Below are 15,776 nucleotides of genomic sequence, written 5' to 3'. Positions count from 1 at the left end.
TCCTGTTTGTTATACTTGGCTACCTTCATAACAGGGGAGTGGTTACATATACTGTAAGTTTCATTTAGTCAGAAATGGTTTTGTCGCATGCTGGTCACCTGTTTTGTAGGTAATGGAGAGCAAAGGTCTACTTCAGCTTTGACCATATGTACAGTTCGTGCTTTTGCGAGGGCCAACAGTCCGGTGTTCTACTACGGTGACTGACATGGATACAACAGCTCTGATCTACAAGGTCCTCTGTGCCCATAATGGATCATTTGAGATGGGAGAATTGCGTGCCAACATTAGCACGATAGAAGATGACCTGGAAAGTGTTTTAGGGAATCAGGAGATGTTTACCAGTGCTGTCTCTAAGGGAAACAAACTGATAGTTGCCCAGACAAAGATGAGGTTATGCAGAGCTAATGGATGTAGTGGCTGCAGCAATTTACACCTGTGCAAGTTCTACCTGTATGGAACATGTCCATCCAATGAGAGGTAAAACATTTTTACTTTACTGTTTGTTTTTACTCTGGCCTATGAACCGTCTCTGAATCTCTAACGTGCAGTTATTTACCCATCATATTACTTCTATTCATTCTACTATTTTATTTCTTCAATTTTCTAAATTCATGTGGTCTTACAGAATGTGACATAGGTAATGCACTACAGTATACATGTCAATTGCTACAGGTTCGTGGCAGTTTGTAGATATGACATTTAATAAATACAAAAACAAAACGTTTTAAAGAGTGTCAAAGTCACGTTAATTCAAATCTGGTATCAGGAACAAAAGAGGTCAACACGACTTCTAAGGTATACTAGTTATTTTAATTAATGCAAAAACCTTCAATGGTAAATATGATGTTTCGTATATACGGGCTCTCTGAGATGTCTCGCAGAACACCCCAGACAACTGACACATTGTTTCAGAAACAATACCCAAATACTCTGACAGAAAGTTTCCCACTTCCCTGCTGGCCAATTAGAGTAAAGACTTGAGCGTGGTTCAAACTCTCCCAGCCAATCCGTTAGCTCAGGGGCTGGTCTCATCTCCTCGGCGCCATTTTTTGCACACTTCAGCCAGGCACAAGTTTATCATAACAACCTATCATAGTGAGAAGAGCCAGCTCCCTTAGACATCATTCCTATGTCCAAGGAAGGCTCATAGATCACAAATAACTATTATAGTCTAGCATTTGAAGACACAATCCTTATCTTATTTTTACCCCCTAAAACAGCTCTTCACATCAATCACAGCCTTGCCAGGTGTCACAACCTACATTAGCCCAGTCAAGAATGCATTCTTTCTAAGTTAGTCATCCCATCAATTTAGGAGAATAATAAATCCCCAATAGTCCCCCTTTTCACACCTAATAAGGTGTGATTCAAAAAATAAGAAAACACAGATTGTCCTTCATTATAATACAATACAAACAAAAAATCACACTTTTATTAATAGGCCATAATGATACTAAAAGATTAAAACCCTCAGTCTATCTACACCCCACTTGCAAATTGTTACCAGTCATCAAAGAACTTCAAACCATCACATAAGGAAAGACAAACATTCACATGGTTAACTTGATTAATAAAGCATAAAACACAGGATTAATAGAACACAAAACATAAGACTATTAGAACATAAAACACAAACAGAGAAGTATATTTTGGCCCCCTTTAGACACCCTCTAGTGTCACTCCACCAAGCCTGGTAGGTCATATCCTCAATTCCTTAGGTCGGAGTCCAGGATTGGGCCATATCTCACCATCTTTTGGGAAATCACCTTCTCCATCTCCTTTCTCACCAAACCTCAGACACAGGAAATAAGACAACATCCACAAAGAACAAGTATACCCATAGAAGCTATAACTTCACCCAGAATAGTTACAACAATAGTTTTCCATTTATCAAATATGTTATCAAACCAACCGTTTATGGAGCTATCAATACCAGATCTCTCAGCCAGTTTGTTCGTCAGTGTAGTTACTCCCATGAAGCTCTTTTGTCACTGACCCGTCCGGTGCTATATTGTTTGAGGATGAAAATACAGCACATAGATCCAAACAGAACACAAACTCCGCCCCTCTCAGCCAAAAGCATATCTAAAGCTATTCTATTCTGCCTTGTCATTAAGATAGTTGCCGCTGTCTGCTCATCTAATCCCTTTATTGCATCACAAGTGTGGTTTATAAATCTTTGCTGGTTATAGTAAATATAATTTATCCAATCAACGTTTTTATTAATTGTTGACCACCAAAAAATACTTGAATCAAACTCAACTGCGATCTGATTCCTAGCTTTGAATTGTTCTGGAACCTCTCGAGGTACTCCTATCCCATCACAGGATCCTTTCATCAAAGGATCTCGGGAGGAGGTCCTACTTTCTACGTGACAACTCACCAGTCTCTGACACGTTTGATTGTTTGCGTATGTAGGTGAGTTCACAATCAGTTATCACCACACAACCATCAGATGTCAGCACGGGCCTGGTTTTAGTTCCTACAATCCTCTGGCTGCAACAAAGAGGAGAGATTAGTCATGTTCTCTTTCAGTTGTGACATTCTCTGTGTAGGAGCAGAGCTAAGATGCCCTACTCTGTATCCTATCTTACTAGTCCTAGAATAACAATTATAATCCCCTGAGACTTCAAACGTAGGCAACCTAGGTCGGAATGACTTTGTTATCGGGGGATACTGATAGTTCAAGTTACTACAAGACTCTTTCACCACATTCCCAGGTGGCTTGTATGGAGGATAAACCTGTTTTTTCGTACTTCAGACTTTCAGACAGTACCTACCCTTCTATGGGTCGCACTGCCATTTCTGGTAATTCCCTACCCTCACAACACTACACCTATCCCTAAACTGTGTATGGAGATTTACATATCCCCCACGCTCTCAATATGAGCAACTACATAGTCCCAGGATGTACACGGCGACACACATACAATGATGTCCTCCCCTAAAGTCCCTAATCTTCCCCTTTCCCTACGTCTAGCTGTCCTATGCCTTCATAGACTGTGCTCAGGTATTATTTTATCAACTTGTTTTAGGTTAACTACTACTTTTGGCTGATCAGAAGGGTTTGAGTGTGTTAGGAATATGGCCCCCACAATCAGACAGCTACCTACCGTCAGGAAACCTGTGAATCCCCACCCTTGCCCTGAGAACATGTCAGACGCCAACCCATTACTTCACCTTCTACCAAACTCACACAGGGATGATCAGACAGGGTAAGGGAATCTTCGTTAAGGAGCCAACCCCCGAGCCCTAATGGTGATCGGATCTTTCTCCTAACTCTGTGTTTGTTCATCAGGTGTAACTGGGTTTACCTTTTTGCAGTGTGTGACATGCACCCAGATGGATCTAATAGGACTTGATAGGGCCCTTCCCAACAGGCCTGCTTCCAGTGTTTCTTCTTTTAGGGACTGGATCCACACCCAGTCTCCTGGTGAGATAGAGAGGGTCACCTTCTCCTTTAGTTCACCTGTGGGGCACAAAACCTCTGACATACGGGTGTGGTTAATAAACTATCTTCACACATACATGTTCAGCTCTCAATTTCTATTGTTGTTTTTTCTTTTTAAGTATTTTTATTTAATCCTATCAATATTATTTAATCCTATCACTCCCCCTTTTTGACACATGATTTGCCCATGTGTCAATATTACCACCTTTCTAAACCATCCTTATGTAATTTATCATCCTATTGCCATGCCTTTCATTTTTGGGATTATCTTTTGCTTCTTTATTGCTCCTCCCACTTCCTTTGTCTTTTATGGCAGCTAAATTCAACTTTCATCCAGTTCAGAATCAATTAGTAATCCAATCAATCAATCTCTTATCTTGTAAAAACACTTATGTTTAGTTCAAACTCTGTTCTACCCAGGCTCTCCCGGGCTTGACCTGAAGACTAATTGTTGGACATGACAAGTCTATTTTTTAAGTCACCTAAGTCTTCTGTCTAGCAACAAAGAATAAAAATCTCTATGTTCATGATTAACCCAGTTATATCTAATAGCCCACCAAAAAACCTCATCATCTTTAAATCACTACCAATGTCACATCCCTCGTTACTCTCTACCATTTGGATAACATCCCTGATGTATGTATGCCTCCTTAGAGTTCCAAATTACTTTACCATGGGCTACCATTGCCTTCTCATAGATAACATCACTTAATTTACCCGTATGCAGTACATAATGGAGTACGCAAACTTTACAGCACTTTATCATTACCAATAAGCTCATCATTTGTTTTTTGTTTTAACGGTTTTGGCGCTCCAAATATAGCAGTTTTCCTGGATGAGTTTAACATTCGCCCCTCCTGTGTTATAGTGTGTCCTAGGTAAATGACCTCGCTCTACCAAAGTTGAAGTTTCTTTTTGCTCACTTTGTGTCCCTGTTCTGCCAGGAAGGTTAACAATTGGATTGTATCCCTCTTACATCCCTCCTGAGTGGGATTAGCCAATAGAACATGATCTACATAAACTAACATTTGCTTTCTTCCCTAGGTTCAAACTTTCCCAAATTCTTAGTTATAGCCTGGGCTAAGATTGTAAGATTTTCCGAGTAGCCTTGAGGCATCCTAGCCTAAGTCCATTTCCTTCCCTGAAAAGTAAAGCCAAACCACCCCTGACTATCCGGATGAACTTGGATACTAAAGAAAGCATTAGCTAAATCTATCAATGTAAAATAGGAGTTCTCTGGTTTCAATTGGTTCAGCAATGTATTTCAGCAATGATATTTATATTAACCCCCTGCAAGTCCATGACCATCCTCCAGTCGGCGCTAGGTGCCTCCTTTCTAACAGGAAATACTGGAGAGTTGCATTGTACCACATCTCCAGGAATTATCACCCCTCCCTTAAGTAAATGCTCAAATGTAGGTGTTATCCCTTTTATTGCTTCTGGTTTCATAGTATATTGCTTTTGGTATGGTCTATTATCGAATCGAGGAATCACTTGTACTGGAGCTACCCCCTTAATTAGTCCTACATCTGCTGTCCTTGTGACCATAATTTGAACGGAATTGCTGCTAACTCAGCCTCCTGTTCCTGAGTTAAGAAAATCTCTTCCTGTCATCCGTTAAAACGTATCTCCAGATGGACACTGGGCTGGGTTTTTGCTCTCCAATTTAACTTTATTCTATATCTCCCAGTGGAGTGGCCATACTGATCCCCATTTGGTGTATTCTGCCAGTCAGTAATGTTTTTCCCCTGTTTTATCCATTTACCTAGTGATAACCATTCCTCTGAATGTTCTTCCACTAGGGCAACATGGGGGCTCCACCTTTCACTGTACAGCCTCTGACTCTGTGAACCCATTTTAACCCAATTTGAAAAAACAACAATCACAAATAGCCAGGCCTCACTCAATTTGATAGCTCACTTTTATGACCTAAATACTGCCTAACTGAGATGAGCTAATCTCTTTCTCCTAGTTATAATCTAAAGATGGTAGTACACACAAAACATGATAGATATTCCCAGTCTTAACCCATCAATAATTGTTTGTATCATTCTAATTCCTCCTAACTAATCCATTAAACCACTCAAAATTCCTCGAGTATACAATGATTATTTAATTGATTACCCTAACTCTGCTACATGTGATCTCATCTCAAATGATCCATTTATCAATTATTTATTCAACCCCCTAGGAAAACCTGTCTTCCCTTCTATTGTTCCTGTCCTCCCTGTAAATGTCATATTTGAGTTTTTAGCCAATACAATCACGGTTACATCAAATGTTCCCTCACTTAATGGTATTTTCTTCCTAATATAACTTCCCTAAATGAGATTAAATCCCCTGCCTTCCTCTACTATCCTTATATCATTACTGGATCAATGATAATAACTGTAATAACTATCAATAATACTTGTAATAACTATTTCACATTAAATTGTGTCTTTTCTCTGATAATGTTATAATTGTAGCCTATTCCATCACTTTAATTTAAAATATAAGTTTATGTAACAAATCCATAACCCACCACAGGCTGGCGCTATTCCCCAGCACAACAGCCAATGCATACTTTCATCCTAACCAAAATAAATTATCGTTTTAAAATCGTCCAATTATTCTGTACTTTTCCTGCTAACCCATTTCAGTTCGCTATTCAATTTATTTAACTGTTCTCTCTGATTAGGCCCTAATTAATAAAACAAATACTTGCTATCGTTTATCAGCATACATTTAATGATGTTCCTACCATCTGAACTATACTGTCTCTCATCCTCCCCTTGCTCCTTCGGGGAGAGCGGATGGTAACCTTATAACATATTTTCATAGACTTTTCTAGAATACTTCTATTTAAGCTATCTAATTCAATCTTTCACATTTCTCAATCCACATAGTAATCTAGGTATATAGCCCCACAGCGAAAGCTTTGTCTACTGTCCTTACCTGTGTTCGAACCAGGGACATCGCCAGTCACTCCACACCATCTGTGATGCTCTCAAAGTAACTACTCCCAGCTCATAGAGCAAGTGACGTCACCAAATGAAAATCCCAGTAGCTTTCACCTCAGCAAAAAACTCTCTATCCTTTTGATTCCCTATTGTATGATTTAGTTTTTCTATTTAACCCATAAACACGCTACAAATAGTCCATTCAACATTACCAAACCAAATACTCCATCGTACCCATTCAATCAACACATCAGCCGTGGAATTTACACTCATAAATGCAGATTGTTACTCCATGCCTTGAAATGATAAATAGATTTCCACCAATAGTACTATTAATGATCTCATCTTACCCTCTGACACAAAATGAAGTTCCCTCACTGTACTATGTTAGCTCTACCATGATAATTAGTTCGATTTAACCCTCTATTTGTTTTGTACTATATTATACATTACATCTAAAACAACATTACTTAAGGTCAGTTTATTCCGCCATCATATTATCCAACAACGCCACAATCTTAAACTCATATGGGGCGGCTGGCAGTTTAGTGACCAATAGCGCCGCGCCAACAACCGAGAGGTCGCCGGTTCCAATCCCCGAGCCGACCAGGCGAAAAATCTGCCGATGTGCTCTCGAGCAAGGCACTCAACCCCAATTGCTCCCATAAATCGCTCTAGACAAGAGCGTCTGCCAAATTACCAAAAACGCAAATGTAAATATTCTCTACTTTCTCACCCAACGCACGTCTACGCTCGGTGAGCAAGTTTAGAACACTCTCTCGTCAGATACCCACATGCGTTCCCAGCCAACTGCCAGTCTTTTCTGGCTCCAAAAGCCACACTTTCGCTCTCTCCAGCCCCTCCCCTCGCAACTCTACCTTTTTGAGGAGCTGTGAGGAGCTGCTTCTCGTCCCAGCGCGCCTCCAATATTCCGCCGTTACTCAAAGTACTCCAGTCCATTTATTTAAATCAAATAATTCCCACCTAATTAGTTAAAGTTGGTGCACGTTTATAAACCGAATTATTTCGGTCTAATTGTTTAACCAGTATTTTGCACGGTCAAACATCAAACGTCAAATCAAATACTAAACCGAATTGCTTCGACACAACTATTCAAAAGCAGTATTATGCTATGTCAAACACCAAATGTTATATTTCAAATATATCAATTCAAACGTTCTAATTCAGTCACACTCATTCATCACTTTTCATTTCATGTTTTCGATTGTTACTGACGGGTTATATGGTTTGAGTAACCACAAATCCAACATTTATTCCCAAATTATACCGTTTGGACAACCACAGACGTCTTATGATTCCCAATTTATTTTCTATCAAGGTATACAGGTTTATCATTCACACTTTCATGCATACGACAACACTCGCACTGTTTAACTTTTTATAGTACCTCCTATGGGTGTCTTTTGTTAACGTTTGCGCAATTTAAACCTTATTTCCTATTTGTAATTCTCATTATTTACTGTTTTAAAATATTATTTGTATTCACAGCCAAAAATGGTACACAGTTAAGCGTAGTATACAGTTATCACACAGCAAAAATAGTGCACAGTTATCGCCCTCACTCACAATACACAGTCATAATCCTATCATACAGTCAAATATGTCACACAGTCATCAATTACACCCATGTTCCACACACAATCTATTTGGGCACACAGCCTCTTCTACTATCTTTAAAAAATAATCAGCTGAACCTAGCCATATCCTCGAAGTTATGGACCTTGCCAGTCGCTAGTATTTATCTAAAATTGTCAGAACCTAGCCGTATCTCAGTTACGGACCTTGCCGGTGTAATTCTCCGAACCTTAGTCGTACTGTCGTAGTTATGAACCTTGCCGATGGCATTTACTTAAATCAATTATTCCCTATATCTAAAATTTCCCGAACCTTAGCCGTATCCTCGTAGTTACGGACCTTGCCGGTGTAATTCTTCGAACCTAGTCGTACTGTTGTAGTTACGAACCTTGCCGATAGCAATTACTTAAACCAATTATTCCCTATATCTTCCGAACCTTAGCCGTATGTTGCAATTACGGACCTTGCCGGTAGATGTCAGCATTGTCTCCTGAACCTAGCCGTCTCTTAGCGGACCTTGCCGGTAGAATCAACACTCTCTGGTACCATGGTTTTTTAAACATCACATTTAGCAAAGGTTTGCATGTCACAATATTGTGCTTGTCTACTCATAATAGTTTCATAATTTAGTTCACTTACATCAGACAGGTGTTTCACAAAATTAATTTGGACAAAGCCAATGTGCAGATCTTTGGTTATTTAACAACAGGTATCTGCTTACCTTTTTAGAAGCCCGGGAAGTTTGTGAAACACACGGTTCGATTAAAGAGTTGACCAAATGGGCCGGACAGTATCCAGCGAAGTCCCTTCTACCAGACCGCGTCGGGGTCACCAATTGTCAAAGTCGCGTTAATTCAAATCTGGTATCAGGAACAAAAGAGGTCAACACGACTTCTAAGGTATACTAGTTATTTTAATTAATGCAAAAACCTTCAATGGTAAATATGATGTTTCGTATATACGGGCTCTCTGAGATGTCTCGCAGAACACCCCAGACAACTGACACATTGTTTCAGAAACAATACCCAAATACTCTGACAGAAAGTTTCCCACTTCTCTGCTGGCCAATTAGAGTAAAAGACTTGAGCGTGGTTCAAACTCTCCCAGCCAATCCGTTAGCTCAGGGGCTGGTCTCATCTCCTCGGCGCCATTTGTTGCACACTTCAGCCAGGCACAAGTTTATCATAACAACCTATCATAGTGAGAAGAGCCAGCTCCCTTAGACATCATTCCTATGTCCAAGGAAGGCTCATAGATCACAAATAACTATTATAGTCTAGCATTTGAAGACACAATCCTTATCTTATTTTTACCCCCTAAAACAGCTCTTCACATCAATCACAGCCTTGCCAGGTGTCACAACCTACATTAGCCCAGTCAAGAATGCATTCTTTCTAAGTTAGTCATCCCATCAATTTAGGAGAATAATAAATCCCCAATAAGAGCTAAATATGAAATCTCCTCTCGCTCTTCTTGTGATTTGCAGACAAGGATGCCGTCTCTGCCATGACCTGACATCAGAACACAACATCAGAGTCCTGAGAGAGCATCACCTGGAGGAACTGGACAGGAAGGAGCTGTGTACATTAATGCTGCAGAATGACAATGCCCTTATACCCCCAGTATGTGCCTCATAGGCCTATATACAGTGCAATCGGAAAGTATTTAGACCCCTTTACTTTTTGCACATTTTACGTTACAGTCTTATTCTAAAATTGATTATATATTTTTTCCCCCTCATCAATTTACACACAATACCCCATAATGACAAAGCAAAAACTATTTTTTTTTTTTAATGTTTGCCAATTTATTACAAACATAAAACAGAAATGCATTATTTACGTAAGTATTCCGACCCGTAGCTATGAGACAATGTATGTGTACTAAACTGAGCATGCAGATATCTGTAGCAAGTTACAAAAAATGTCTTTGAATTGGGACTGATGCACTTAAACAGAGTTTGCACTTATCCAATGTCCTTATCAAGCCCTTATCAGGAGTGGTCTGTATTTATCTCCAGGTTTGCTTCACATACAACAAAGGTAGTGGAGAGTACGGCTACTGTCCTGACAAGGAGAGCTGCAGAAGACTCCACGTCTGTGAGCGCTACATTACAGGAACCTGTGCTGCGGACGTGGACTGTGGCAGGTCTCACGACTTCTACGAACCCCACCCGCTCAACACCCTGCAGCAGAGGGGAGTACCTAATGAACTGGTGCCATCCATGTTGTCCACCTACCGCAACATCCAGGCAATCAGGGATACAAATTATGCTAGTGACAACCCACGTTGGTAAGAGACCTTGTAGAGTAGCCTACACTAACCTCGGTCCCCGTGATCAACTGCTATTGGATATAAGTTTGTAGAGAGAGCTGCCTGGTGGATGAGATTATACTGTACTGATTTTACTTTCTTATAATGCTGCCTAACTTTCTCTACTCCTCCGCAGCAAAATTGACTCTGGTAACCGCCTGCTGATCTCCAAAGCTTTACCCAGTCACTGGGATAAATCTTCAGTACCTGAAACTGGATTCAAGGTTCATAATAATTGTTTACGTTTTTAACTCATAAGATCTTCCATCTGGTCAGAAATGTAAAGACAGTGCATTATAAATCTATTAATTCGCATTGGAAAAATGAGGTGTTCTGTCCAAATGCATTCTCTCTAGAGGGTTGCTCTGCAGAGTTCCTCAGCTGAGTACAAGAATATTCTGGATCTTTTCCATCAAACTATGACTGGCTTCAGTGTGAAGAGTATTGAGAGGGTGCAGAATCGGATCCTGTGGGAGGTCTTTTCGTGGTAAGAATCCAAACTCCTCATGCAAAAGAAATGTAATCTAATCAAGAAATATGTTCATATTGTCTGCGTTAATCAAAGCAGTTACAACATAACATATGCAAACAGATGTAACATGTTAACTGGTCCTTAGATTCTAGTAGCAAAAGAGCAGACACTTGCAAACGCTATGAGGTGACATGCCAATGAAGATACTGACAAATGAATCTGTTCCTTTCCCAAGGCAAGGAGATGTAATGAGAAAGACAAACACAGGGAAGGAGAATGAGAAGCAGCTCTTCCATGGAACAGACTCTAAACACGTGGACGCTATATGCCTGCAGAACATAGACTGGAGGATTGGTGGAACACAAGGAACGCTGTATGGGCAAGGTAAATTCTGCATTTCATGTGATATCTAATAGATTTTTAAGTTTATATTAGAATTTGTTATTTTATGTGGAAATGGCATTGGACGAGATCTTTTTTGCTATGCTCTTTCATGTTACATTGTGGAAATACAGTGGAAAAGTTGACAAAACAAATGTCTTTGTAATGTCTCACAGTCACTGTGACTGTCATTGTGATTGTTCTAATTCTAACCCATCTCTTTCCAGGAAGCTACTTCTCCAAGGATGCCAAGTTCTCCCACAGCTACACCAGCCAGTCAGGAGTCAGGTCCATGTTTGTTTGTCGTGTGCTGGTGGGAAATTACATGCAAGGACACTCCAGCTACCTCTGCCCACCCTCAAACGACAGAAGTCCCACAATCTTCTATGACAGCTGTGTGGATGATATCTACAACCCCTCTGTATTTGTGGTGATCGGGAAGCACCAGGTGTACCCAGAGTACCTTATTCAGTACAGGGAAGGGTCCAAGCCTGGGACCTATGTTCCACCACCTAATGTTGTCCAAAACCAGAGCCACCACGACATAAACTGGCAACCTATTCCAGTCATGCTACACTCACAAGCCACCCCTGTGCTGCCCAACAATGCAAGGTTCAGATCTCCTTCCCCAACAGGACCGGCCTTTGCCCAGCCCACACTCAGTACCCAGACACTATTTTCTCACTACTCAAACCCACCCAGGCCCCCCTCCATTCCCTCTGTTTCAAACCCTTCAAGGCAGAGAACCCCCAGACCTACCTTAACGCATTATTCTGCACAGTTTGATTCCCTGAACTCCTTGACACATCCATCGTTTCAGCCAGGTCTGTTGACTTACGTCCCTAACCCACCACCCTGGGTCGGCTCTATGACCTCCATACCACACGCACCTCCGTCAAGGACAAGAAGATCACAGTTGTCTAAAATGAAGGCAAAAAGTAAATCTATGGCATCACTAGATAATCTATAAGCATTGGTAGTCTATTTTTTATTTTGAAATTTAGGGTGAAATTACCTTTATATGTATCAATAAATTGTATTTATAATTTTGGTTTTCAGATTAAATATCCACACAATTGTGAGACAATATAATAACCTTACTGTGAATGATTGGAGAATGGAACGTTTCCCCTTTGTAAGCTAATTCATGGTTTTATTTTGAAATTGAAATGTCCTTTGTAGCTCAATTAATTGTATTAATTTTATAGTTTGACCACATAAGAATCAAAACTGCATCATTAAGGATTGTTTTGTTCTGCGTAAGTGTGATTAAATAAATTAACATCTACATACTTAAAATGCATTTGATATTATTGTAACACAGCCTTTGCATGGCACCTTGTGTCTACTCTGGACATGTACACATTTGGAACATATTAAAATCATTACATGGAAGAATCCCTCAACCTAATTGTAGATACACGTAGAGTATAACTACCTCTGGAGCCAGATAACGCTTTTGTTACGAGAATTTATATCCCAATGTTTAAAAAATGAACTTATTACTCAGTCTGTATCCCAGAGGTTGTAAATCTCTAATAATCAGACCAAGCAGCCCAGCATACAATCATCAGGCTTTATTCATGAGAACGTTCTGAAACTAAATGGTCGTACAATATTTGTATATGCACACGTCAGAGGAAAAATCCCACCCCTCTTTAGGCGGTCTGTAGTTTTCCACTGGAAAACTGCTCTCCTGACCATCAGGTCACTCACACACACACACACACACACACACACACACACACACACACACACACACACACACGCCTAACGCTCCTCCCTAAATTGGGAGGCCTCTTTATCTTGGTTTCTCCTTGTCCTTTGTTATCTGGTCTAACTCCTACTCGCATTGCTAAATGGTAACACAATGTCATACTCTTAACTTGCCCTACGCTCACACACTCTAACACATTTCACACAGTCTCAGGGTGTAATAATTAGCCATACATTATTAGTTTAACTGAGGGTGTGACATTTTAGTCATATCTCACTCACACATTTCTTTATCAGCTTTCAATCAAGCCTGCCACTGTGGTGCCACTTGGATCACCTAATCAGTGGATTGGGCTGATAGTTTCTACACCAAGCTCAGTGACAGGTGATGAGTGTGGTGCCGTGATTGAACAAAACGAACCTTCATATATACCTTATGCACCACAGGACCAAGGTTGCTTACTGTACCCTTTGGCAGTGTTTACACAGGCATCCCAATTCTGATCTGATTGGTCAAAAGAGCAATAAGTGGCAAAATAATCAGAATTGGGCTGCCTGTGTAAACAGTCATAGTAGTTTCTGAATGCACCACTGCCTAAAATAAATGTGTAATGTTAGTGCTACTTATTTTAAGGGGTTTGCTTCCCTCTAGGGGTTATGTTGCTGAATTGCACCCCAAGTCCGCTACATTACTCCTCACCAGTAATCAAACAATCACCAGTCAATGACTTTCAATTGGTCATTGAGTTTATTTAGTTGAAAATACATAAAACACGGAAATCTAACTCCCAGAGTAAAGGAAACATGCTCATCATATTCCTTTTTTCTAGTTGAACATAATTATTGTGTGCTGTAAGAGTTGCAAGGATTTTACACACCAACAATGCATATTAGTCATTCAGAATTTGAACACTTTCTTTCTAAACACTTCAAATTGTCACCAGGTTGATCTTTGACCACCAAATCGTTCAATTAACTCCTGCAGTCTAGATGATGTGATAGTAGTAGAAGATGTGTCAGAAGTAGTGTTAGATGTGGAGTGGGGAGACCCCGAGAGTGTGGAAGAGTATGTGTAAGTGGGGGTGTATGATGAGTGAGAAAGTGTGTGATAAGGTGTGCTCAATGAGGAAGAACGGGATAGTGGGTGAGAGGTACTGCAGTCTTGATTATGTCATTGTGAGTGTTTATTAGGTTAAATACAGAACATGGTGCCCATCCTCTTAGTTCATCCTTATCCATATATTACCTGCTTCTGGCAGCTTGAGTGTCTGCAGTTGAAACAAAGACAGGACGTCGTCTGACCATCCTTATAGTGCCTTATCTTTCGTTTTTTTGCATCATGTCTGTAATTACAAGAATAACTATTTTAACAAGCATCCTTACAGCTTCTGTTCCACATCGCTAATATCTAGGCTACCTGCCGCTGATTTTAGTACTAGAATTTGAGGGGTGTATAAGAGTAGCCTTTTTGGCCCTAACTGTAACTGTAAGTAGGTTGCACATGAGAGCTGTTTTTCACAACAGTTTGAGATGTGTTACCTCTGAAACTCAGCTCATAAGACTGCTGGCCTGCAGTGAACTTCACCACAGCACTTTGATCCTCCTGGTACCTTTTCTCAAGGTCTTCACTGGTGATGGATGACAATCTGTGCATCTCTTTCTGTGATTTATAGAAAAAAAAATAACAGTTTACTCTCTCCAACACCAAATTTGTTGGTCCTTGTAACTCAGCCTGTTTGAGTGTTTCACACCACTTACGATGGATGTGTACTGGACCCATTGGCCGTACTCGTCCTCCCAGAACCACGCCCACTCTGTGGTGAGTACGTACAGTGGGGGGAAAAAGTATTTAGTCAGCCACCAATTGTGCAATTTTCATCATAGGTACACATCAACTAAAAAAAATCCAGAAAATCACATTGTAGGATTTTTTATGAATTTATTTGCAAATGATGGTGGAAAATAAGTATTTGGTCAATAACAAAAGTTTCTCAATAGTTTGTTATATACCCTTTGTTGGCAATGACACAGGTCAAACGTTTTCTGTAAGTCTTCACAAGGTTTTCACACACTGTTGCTGGTATTTTGGCCCATTCCTCCATGCAGATCTCCTCTAGAGCAGTGGTGTTTTGGGGCTGTCGCTGGGCAACACGGACTTTCAACTCCCTCCAAAGATATTCTATGGGGTTGAGATCTGGAGACTGGCTAGGCCACTCCAGGACCTTGAAATGCTTCTTACGAAGCCACTCCTTCGTTGCCCGGGCGGTGTGTTTGGGATCATTGTCATGCTGAAAGACCCAGCCACGTTTCATCTTCAATGCCCTTGCTGATGGAAGGAGGTTTTCACTCAAAATCTCACGATACATGGCCCCATTCATTCTTTCCTTTACACGGATCAGTCGTCCTGGTCCCTTTGCAGAAAAACAGCCCCAAAGCATGATGTTTCCACCCCCATGCTTCACAGTAGGTATGGTGTTCTTTGGATGCAACTCAGCATTCTTTGTCCTCCAAACACGACGAGTTGAGTTTTTACCAAAAAGTTATATTTTGGTTTCATCTGACCATATGACATTCTCCCAATCCTCTTCTGGATCATCCAAATGCACTCTAGCAAACTTCAGACGGGCCTGGATATGTACTGGCTTAAGCAGGGGGACACGTCTGGCACTGCAGGATTTGAGTCCCTGGCGGCGTAGTGTGTTACTGATGGTAGGCTTTGTTACTTTGGTCCCAGCTCTCTGCAGGTCATTCACTAGGTCCCCCCGTGTGGTTCTGGGATTTTTGCTCACCGTTCTTGTGATCATTTTGACCCCCCGGGGTGAGATCTTGCGTGGAGCCCCAGATCGAGGGAGATTATCAGTGGTCTTGTATGTCTTCCGTTTCCTAATAATTGCTCCCACAGTTG

The 15,776-nt window shown here is 40.7% G+C and overlaps 1 protein-coding gene across 1 annotated transcript in view; it reads left to right on the top strand.

Annotated features, from left to right (window-relative positions):
* LOC311140052 (uncharacterized protein) overlaps window positions 1–12,448 on the top strand; it is a 49,707-nt gene extending 37,259 nt beyond the window's left edge. Inside the window, exons 20-26 of the mRNA XM_084175019.1 lie at window positions 180–477; window positions 9,476–9,611; window positions 10,010–10,281; window positions 10,439–10,526; window positions 10,659–10,789; window positions 11,010–11,158; window positions 11,383–12,448. Of these exons, the coding sequence (XP_084031145.1) occupies window positions 180–477; window positions 9,476–9,611; window positions 10,010–10,281; window positions 10,439–10,526; window positions 10,659–10,789; window positions 11,010–11,158; window positions 11,383–12,125 (1,817 nt within the window). The 3' untranslated portion in view covers window positions 12,126–12,448. The remainder of the gene's footprint in view (window positions 1–179; window positions 478–9,475; window positions 9,612–10,009; window positions 10,282–10,438; window positions 10,527–10,658; window positions 10,790–11,009; window positions 11,159–11,382) is intronic.
* The last annotated feature ends 3,328 nt before the right edge of the window (window positions 12,449–15,776 follow it).

The sequence above is a fragment of the Coregonus lavaretus genome (assembly GCF_964263955.1).
Source record: "Coregonus lavaretus genome assembly, chromosome: 13".
NCBI lineage: Eukaryota > Metazoa > Chordata > Actinopteri > Salmoniformes > Salmonidae > Coregonus > Coregonus lavaretus.
The sequence above is the reverse complement of the archived record's forward strand: the minus strand, read 5'-3'. Positions and strand labels throughout refer to the sequence as shown.